The sequence below is a fragment of the Chanodichthys erythropterus genome, chromosome 2 (assembly GCF_024489055.1).
Source record: "Chanodichthys erythropterus isolate Z2021 chromosome 2, ASM2448905v1, whole genome shotgun sequence".
Lineage (NCBI taxonomy): Eukaryota > Metazoa > Chordata > Actinopteri > Cypriniformes > Xenocyprididae > Chanodichthys > Chanodichthys erythropterus.
Window position 1 is genome coordinate 13,237,605 of NC_090222.1, and position 9,267 is coordinate 13,246,871.

At 36.9% G+C, this 9,267-nt stretch overlaps 1 protein-coding gene across 5 annotated transcripts in view; it reads left to right on the top strand.

Annotated features, from left to right (window-relative positions):
* ncalda (neurocalcin delta a) overlaps positions 1-4,244 on the top strand; it is a 72,628-nt gene extending 68,384 nt beyond the window's left edge. For all 5 annotated transcript variants that reach the window (XM_067401332.1, XM_067401342.1, XM_067401322.1 and 2 more), the window contains one exon: positions 1,671-4,244. In XM_067401332.1, the coding sequence (XP_067257433.1) occupies positions 1,671-1,768 (98 nt within the window). In that variant the 3' untranslated portion in view covers positions 1,769-4,244. The remainder of the gene's footprint in view (positions 1-1,670) is intronic.
* Positions 4,245-9,267: the final 5,023 nt, after the last annotated feature.

The following is a 9,267-nucleotide window of genomic DNA, read 5'->3' on the forward strand; positions in this document are numbered from 1 at the left end:
AATCAGTGAATCGGAGCACCAAAGTCACATGATTTCAGCAGTTTAGCTAGATAGGAGATCCAAATTCATCAAGCTCAAAAGCTTCATGAAGCAGTGTTTTAAAATTGGCCCATCACTAAATATTGTTGAAAATTTGTACAAAAAGTATTCTTATCGCTTTATAATATTAAGATAGAACCACTGAAGTCACATGATCTGTTTCAAATGTAGTACCTTTACCTTCCATAGTTCATTAATTGGCTACAAAAAAGAGCATTTTGCTAATTATTTGCACTATATTAGATAATTCATTAAATTTTTACTTGTAACCTGTAAAAATAATTTATTCATTATTTAATGCATGTTTGAATAAATCTTTCAAGATAAGTTATTACAGCCACCATTTAAATATTTATAATTTAACAACAAATTTAAGACATAAATTTTATATCTTAAAAGTTTATATAAAAACTGCCTAATATGCTATTGAAATGTTTTTATACAATTCAGAGTGGTTTCGAGTGTTTTTGAAAAAAAAAATATTTTGGTGCACAAGTATGTGAAATGTTACATTTTTATTGCTGTGTTTTTGTTTTTTCACAATTTATAAAAAAAAAAAAAATCTTGCGCACTCTAATTAAATGCATCATCCCATTATAAAAGGTCTCAGATTATTGAGTGATTTGAAAAGCCCCATTAGCTGTTAAACAAGGCTGTCTAGGTGTGTGTGCATGAAATTGATGATCAAAAACCAAACAGATGAGTATACAGAAAAGACAGTGGAAAGAGTGGTCTGATTCTATGGTTAGATTAACTTTTGCATTTCCTGCTCTCTCATGACCAGAGTCACATGGGACGGAGATTGTGCGTATATTTGTGTATCTGTGGGCTGTTGTCTGCGTAAGCAGCATAAGCGTGTTCTCACTCAGACAGAAACTTTATTAATCACAGTGAGGAAATCAAAGAACATAAAAACACCACTACAAATGAACATTGTCTGATCAAAATAAACCATGCAGTCCAAGCATGAACTTCAATGACATGAGTTATGAATGCTAATGATATCACAAAGGACCTGTTCTGTACCAGTTCATCACTGCTCACTGGAATAACAGTGTCTGTATGCGTCCTTTGATTCTTAGCATTCCTTCGGCAACTCTCACTTTTGAATGCAGGGAGACGGCAGTGCCACCTGCTGACTGATGCTGTACATGCCACCTCTGGGGAGCTTCAATCACTGTTTTTAGGGATGCCCCATATGAAAATTCAAACCCCTCATATTATTTCGATATTAAAATGTTACTATTTTTGTTGAAATAAAATACTAAAATAAATGATTTTAAATCCTACAAGAAACAACATTATTATAAACATGGATAAAAATTGATATTAATTTTGAGATTAAGATTAAAGATTACATTTAACAGTGTTATTAATTACTTTTTTTTTTTAAAAATAGTGGCTATATCATGCCCTTTTTTTAACCCGAAGACCTGAAGGCTTATTAGATTTAATAGAAACACTAAAATCTCTTCCATTTGTTTCCAGAACACATTTTTCTCTACCTACATTTTTACAGGTTGATTCAGATTCTTACACAACGAGCCGGATATCGGAAAGCTAGCCATCATTTTTCTATTGTAAATAATATGATCTTCTAAGAGTCTGTGTCCTCTCTTGTTTTATTCTAGGAAAACTGTCTCTGGAGGAGTTCATCAAAGGGGCAAAGAGTGACCCGTCCATTGTGCGTCTGCTACAGTGTGACCCCAGCAGTGCAGGACAGTTCTGAGATCAGCCTCCTCTCATGCTTCAACCTTTTATTTATTTATGGGTTTTAATTTAGTTTTTGATATAGTCGCAGGGAAATGATGGAGGGTCAGGTTTTTTTCCAGACTAGGGCATCTGGGTCTCATCAGACTGAGCTTGGCCAGATCTAGTAACACACACCCGCGTGCGCGCACAGAGTTATTGGCTGCGTTGTCTCTGTAGGGAGCCGCAAGAGGCCCGTGATGGAGTGAATTAGGGGAACTAGAGCATTCATCTGAGCTCGAAACGCTTCCTGATTAGAAAAGAGGTTTCATGTCATGTTAAATACGTAGTTTTATTCTTATTTTCTCTCTGTACTAGATGCGACAGTTTTAACAAAGGCAGGAATTTAAGATGGGGAAATAGAGAAGATAATGTTTTATTCCTATTTCTTTTTTAATGAATAAATCTGATGCCCGAATCGTTGCTCAAGCAGTGGCATCACATTAGTTTTTGTGTGTAAACACCTCAGCCTTAGTGATCCGAATTTTGGGGGAGTTTTTAACTTTATTTAGATTAGCTTTTATCTTTTCGATCAACTCATAGTTTGGCCATCTTAATATTGGCAGATCACAGTATTATTATCCAATGGGACCAATAAATCAGGCATGCAGATTTTTGTAATCGTACACTGAAGATTCCCCGCATTATGCTTACGATCTAAAGAGCCTTATTAGTGCTGGAAGCGCACATTCAATTCTGTGTGGATTAGTTTGGTTTTAGTCGTACGGTCTACTGTTCAGATGACATGAATTGAACTGCGTTCTCTTTTTCCAGTTTTCTAATGTTTGTACTCTGGTAACTGTAGGCCTGTATATAAATCTGAAATATCAGACACGCATGCAAAACTGTACTCAAGAGTTCCATCTTAGGATGCAGCGATCGGTTTTATTGACGTTTTTAGCGAAAGCATGTAACACCAAGTTTATCTGCATTTGTGGACAGGAGAGTATTTGTGTAATTTGTATGCATGTGTTGTGGTTAATATCAGTTACAGCCCTGTTTGCTCACCCTGGTTATAGGTGTCGTGATGCATCGTTTGCATTATCGCAGAACGTTTTTGTTATTGAACAAGAACTAAAGCTTTATTGATTCAAAGCTATACTTTGATTTTTAGAATCACTTTTATCTGCTTACAGTCAGTCTTTAACTCTGGATTGTACACATGAGCATCAAGTTACTGAATTGCCTTAAACGCACTCAAGTGTTTCTGTGGGTGAGTGGTTTTTATATGGCTTTTTTTTTTTTTTTTTAAATCAAGCTTCAGTTGCAGTAAATTTGCTTGCATCTGAAATGAAAATCCTTCATATGTTCGCGAATTTAACTCTATGCTCTTCCCATTCACCATTAACAGATGTAATTATGTTGACAGCTTCTCATGGTTTTGTCTAAAGTACCGACTTCGATAACTGAAATTTTTAAATTGTGACGCTTTGAGCGCCGTTGAGCAGATTTGTAAATACCTCTGATTGGCTATTGTGTTCATGCACTCATCAGATATGTCTGCGATTGGCTACAATGACATCAATGAAGCTCTTCACCGAGCGCTTACACAGATGGTAGCGTCCATCACCGGACCGCTCCCGCTTTCAAATTCAAACACTTATGTTTTCAAACGCTCCCGTGCATTGATCATTGTAGCCAGACATATATGTTGAGCATGTGAACACAATGGCCAATCAAGTGTTTACGAATCCGTTCAACAGCGCTCAAAGCATCACATTTTTAAAAATTTCAGTATCAAAGTCGGTACTTTTGACAACACTTGGAAATAAGACCCAATGCTTTTCAAATGCCCCTTGCACACGTGTGGTATCTATACCTGTATACATTTCACTTGAATTCAACAGTAGTTAGAAAGCATTTATTCAGAACTCCTAATATTTCCCATATCACCCTCTGTCCTGCTTTTAGTAATCATGCCGAAGCCTCAGAGACCCACACTCCTACTTCTGCTGATGTTCAGTGTTTTTGAATGTCCCTGTGAACGTCAAATGCCTCACCACAGTGCATTTGGTTCTGCTATACTGTTAATGAACATAATTGAATGTTTTTATTGTTTTTATTTTACTCATTGAACAACTGCTGTTTTTTTTTTTTTTTTTTTTTTTTTTTGTAAAAATATTGAAAAAAGAAAAGTTAAAGTGGCAGGTCAAAACTGCTGTTATTTCATGTTTTATGCATATTTTATGTAGGGTTTTTTTTTTTTTTTTTTTCGTTTTCTTTTTAAACATCTGACGTAACATTTCTGTATCACAATTATATCGTGGTCAGGTGCCAAAAATATGAATGCAGTATTGTATAAATTTATACTGTACAATTGTTATTTGTCAAACAAATTGTTTGTAATTGTTGCATTTTGTAGATTTTGTATGGTAATCTGTATTTTGTGACTGTAGATTTGAGACATAGAAATTTGTTTTGGTTATCATATTGAGCAGAAATTAAATCTGGAGAGAACCGAGCATTTTCTTGCATTCATTTCCTTTTAGAATATTTATCTTCAATGGCAACTACTAATAGGTTGAAATGTAGTAGTACCTACTTTGACCACAAGATGTCAGCTTACTTCTACAGTCTTTAAAAGAAAAGGTTCCATATAGAACCTTCAGGTGTTTCATTTCTAGAACCTTTTAGGGGCTCCCGTCATGGGATCATTTTTTGGATTTAATTAATTTTAGTTTGTTTTTATTTTGATCCAGTTTTATTAATTAAATGGCTCGCAAACATTCTTTATCACCGGAAAACATTTAAATAACCTGTTAAACCTGAAAGCTTTATGAAAGCATTTAGTCAGGAACCATATGGTTCTATATATAAATATTTTTTTGCTTAATTTGTACTTATTTATTTACTGGTTGTTTAAATTATTACATTCGATTCACCCTCATCCTATGTGGTTGTGTTCTTGGGTTCAATGAATAAAATCTAAACATAAATGGATGAAAAGCAAGTAAAAACTACAAATAATTTATTGATTTTGTATAGTTGTGCATTCTAAAATATTTAATCTTTCATTTAGGTAACTGGATATTTGTGTTACATTTGTTTCCAAAAAAACTGTCCTCTCCTAAAATAGCTTCTTACTTTTGTTTGACACATTTAAAATTCCATCACGTTTGATAGTCTTTTATTCTTCCCAATGTTGTGAGTGCTGTTGAGACGTCCTGCCCAGCCCAGGGGCTTCGCTGAGGAAACATTACACATGTCGAGACTCTCGCTGCTGCTCTGGGCAACTCTATATCTGTCTTTGTGGAGCTGTAAGATTAGATAGGTGATGAAACAAATCTGAAATTTCCATTCCTACCCACCACTTTTATGTAACTATATATAGTGCCTTGTGAGAGTTTCTGTACCCCATCTTTTCACATTTTGTTTCCCATCAATCTACACTCCATACACTATAATGTAAACACACAAAACAGATTTGTGATAACTTTGCCCAATTTACTAAAAATAAAGAACTGAAATAATTACATTGCATAAGTATTCATACTCTTGAAATGACACTTGAATTTTTACTCAGGAGCATTCCAGTTTCACTTATAAATGTTACTACACTTCGAGTGGAGTTAACCTGTGCAAATTCAATTGAATGGTATGGCACAAACCTCTCAATAATAATGCATATCAGCAAAAACCAAGCCATGAGGTCAAAAGAACTGCATAGAGCTCAGAGTCAGGATTGTGTCAAGAAAGATCTGGTTAAGACTACAAAAAAAATATTCTGCTTTGAAGGTTCACAGAAGCATGTACCCTCTGTAATCCTTAATGGAGGAAGTTTGGAACAACCAGGATGCTTCCTAGAGCTGACCTAACCAGGCCAAACTTGAGCAATCGATGGAGAAGGGCCTTGGTTAGAGTGGTGACCAAGAAGCTGATGGTCACTCTTGAGCTCCATGATCATATGTGGAGGACAAAGATTACTGCAACACTCCACCGATCTAGGATTTATAGTAGATCGGCCAGACTCAAGCCTCTCCTCTGTGAAAATCCACTTGGAATTAGCAAAAAATCACCACAGGACTCTCTCAGACTGTGAGAAACAAGATTCACTGGTCTGATGAACCTCAGTTTCAAGCATCATGTGGAGGAAACCAGTCACTGCTCATCACCTGCACAATACCACCCCTAGAGTAAAGTGTGGTGGAGCAGCATCATGCTGTTGGGCTGTTTTTCAGCGGGAGGTACTGGGGGACTCATCAGAGTAGAAGGAAAGCTCAATGCAGTAAAATATAGAGATGTCCTTAATGAAAACCTGACCCAGCATTCAGAAACTCGGACTGGTCCACCTTCCAAAAGGACAATGACAATAAGCACAAGACAATGCAACAGTGGCTTATGGACAACTCCGTGAATGACTTTGAATGGTCCAGCCAGATCCCAAACATGAACCTAATCGAACATCTCTGGAGAAACCTGAAAATGTCTGTCCACCAACAGTCCCCATCCAACATGAGAGAGCTTGAGAGGATCTGAGGAGAAGAATGGCAAAAAAAAAAAAACACCACCAAATGCAGATGATTGTTGCACCATACCCAAAAAGACCAAGTTAAGGGTACAAATACACTTCGTTAAGGAGTGGCGAATCACGCTTCTCTGTCCGGCAATCCGATGGACGAGTCTGGGTTTGGTGGTTGCCACACTCTAAAAACTGCTGGGTTAAATATGGACAAAACCAGGGATTGGGTTGTTTTCACCCAGCCATTTTTTTCAACCAATTTTGGATTTATTTTTTTAGCCAGCAATATAGTAATATAGTAAAAGGCATGTTTTTGCCAGCCCCCAAATAGGGGCAAATTTGTGGGGTATTTTAAGCTGAAACTTGACCAGAGACTTATATTACATCATGTGAAAGAGGGCATAATAGGTGCCTTTTAACCCAACCTGCTGGGTTTGTCCATATTTAACCCAGCTTGGGTTGTTTTTAACCCAGCATTTTTTAGAGTGCAGGAGAACGGCACTTGTCTGACTGCATTGTGCCAAGTGTAAAGTTTGGTAGAGGGGGATTATGGTGTGGGGTTGTTTTTCAGGGGTTGGGCTTGGCTCCTTAGTTCCAGTGAAAGGAACTCTTAATGCTTCAGCATACCAAGACATTTTGGACAATTTCATGCTCCCAACTTTGTGGGAAAAGTTTGGGGATGGCCCCTTCCTGTCCCAGCATGACTGCGCACCAGTGCACAAAGCAAGGTCCATAAAGACATGAATGAGCGAGTTTGGTGTGGAGGAACTTGACTGGCCTGCACAGAGTCCTGACCTCAACCCCATAGAACAACTTTGGGATGAATTAGAGCGGAGACTGTGAGCCAGGCCTTCTCGCCAACATCACTGCCTGACCTCACAAATGCGCTTCTAGAAGAATGGTCAAAAATTCCCATAAACACACTCCTAAACCTTGTGGAAGGCCTCCCAGAAGAGTTGAAGCTATTATAGCTGCAAAGGGTGGGCCAACTCCATATTAAATTCTACAGACAAAGAATGGGATGTCTTTACAGTTCATGTGCACGTAAAGGCAGGCGTCCCAAAACTTTTGGCAATATAGTGTATATAGGACATTTTGTTGCTGAGAACAAAATTTTATGAAAAAAATTAATCAAAGGTATCAGTAAACTACTGTATGAATGTAAAGAATGTAAAGTTGAAAAAAAAAATCAAACTGGCTCTAAACATACGTGTACAAAAGTATTCAATTTTGTGCAGAATCTTTTATTCTTTATAACCTTCACATAAACGCTGCCTGTAAGTGCTTCGAAACACTTACGAATGATGCCCTTCATACAGTCAAGGTTTCTACTTACTGCAACAGCAAAGAACCCCCATAACAAGGCTGGAGCACCTCCATGTTTGACCCTGGAGATGGTGTTCTTCTGCTCATAAGCTTTGCAGCTTTGCCGAATGCAAATCTTGACCAAGAAGAACATAAAAGTCTGACTTGATTATGCTTAAATTTATTTGGATATACCTGTGGAGTTGTGGAAGAATGTTTTATGGAGTGATGTGACCAAACTGCAACTTTTTGGACCCATGGATCAACGGTACATCTGATGCAAAAAAGGCAAAGCTTATAAGCAGAAGAACACCCATCTCATTGGTCAAACATGGAGGTGCTCCAGTCTTATGGGGGTTCTTTGCTGTTGCAGGAAGTAGAAATCTTGACTGTATGAAGGACATCATGAATTCTTTCAAGTATCAAGCCATTTTGGCAAAGATGGTGATGCCTTCGGTGCAGATGGTCATTGGACTTTCCTGCAGGACAGCTGTCCCCCAAAGGATACATCCAAATGTACTCAAGCTTGGTTCAGGGATCAGTCGTAGAATGTTCTTGAGTGGCCTGTACAGATTGAAATCTTATTGAAAATATTTGGTGGAATTTGTAGAAAGCAGTGGTAACAAGGAAACCAAAGACTATCAGTGATCTGGAAGCGTTTTTGGGCCAAGATTGCAGTAGAGCAGAAGCTTCGAAGCACTTACAGGCAGTGTTTATTGGAAGTTATAAAGAATAAAAGATTCTGCACAAAATTTGACTTCTGGGGGTTGAATAATTTTGTACACGTATGTTTAGAGCCAGTTTCATTTTTCATCAACTTTACATTCTCGGAATCACTCAAATGAGTAATAAGAAACTTTGCATAATAGTTTACTGATGCCTTTGATGAACGGAAGAGTTTGGTTCCAAAACGCGATAAACGCCATTTTCAAAAAATTGAGTTTTAGCCAAAATCAGTATTGTATCCGGTCGGTATTGAAATGCCATTTATTAATTTTACGCAAAATGCAATATCCGTCGTGTTATTCTGTCATGTTTTCTCCCTTTCTTTCCAAAACGCGACAAACGCCAGTCTCCTTTCTCTGCAGAACGCGATATATCCGCTCTCAACCAATCACAGCGCTCCATTCCACCCACTGTTAACATCGAAGGCTTTTTTTAAAAGCCGTTTTTAATACCAATGTACTCGGAAAATGTGTTTATTTAACCGTGCAGTGGCGCCAGATACTCTTTAATCGGTAATGACAAAAAATTTATAACATTAACAAGATTCATTTTGGGAGTGACCGCTGAATGTATTTTTAGTAAAATGCCTGTATATGATAAATATTGGCAAAGTTTAAACTCTGTCATGTATATGAATCAACTTTGAAAAACATTTGAAAAATAACTTTTATATTGATGGATTAATTGCATTTTGAAAAAAAAAAAGTGTCATGGATTTATTGCATTTTGGGGAAAAAATAATACGTTTTTATAATAAACTTTTTAAAATCAAAATGTAGATTTGAATTTTTAATTTTTTTATAACCAAAAGATGCTATTTGGAAGTTTGAAACAGAAAATAGTGGTTTTCATCTTGCCACTTTCTTGGTAAAGAAAACACATTTTTACTCAAATTAATCAAGTTATTGCGTTTTGGAACCAAGCTCTTGTTCTCAGCAGCAAAATGTCTTGCAAGTTAAGGGTGTTGAATAATTTTGAATGCAACTGTA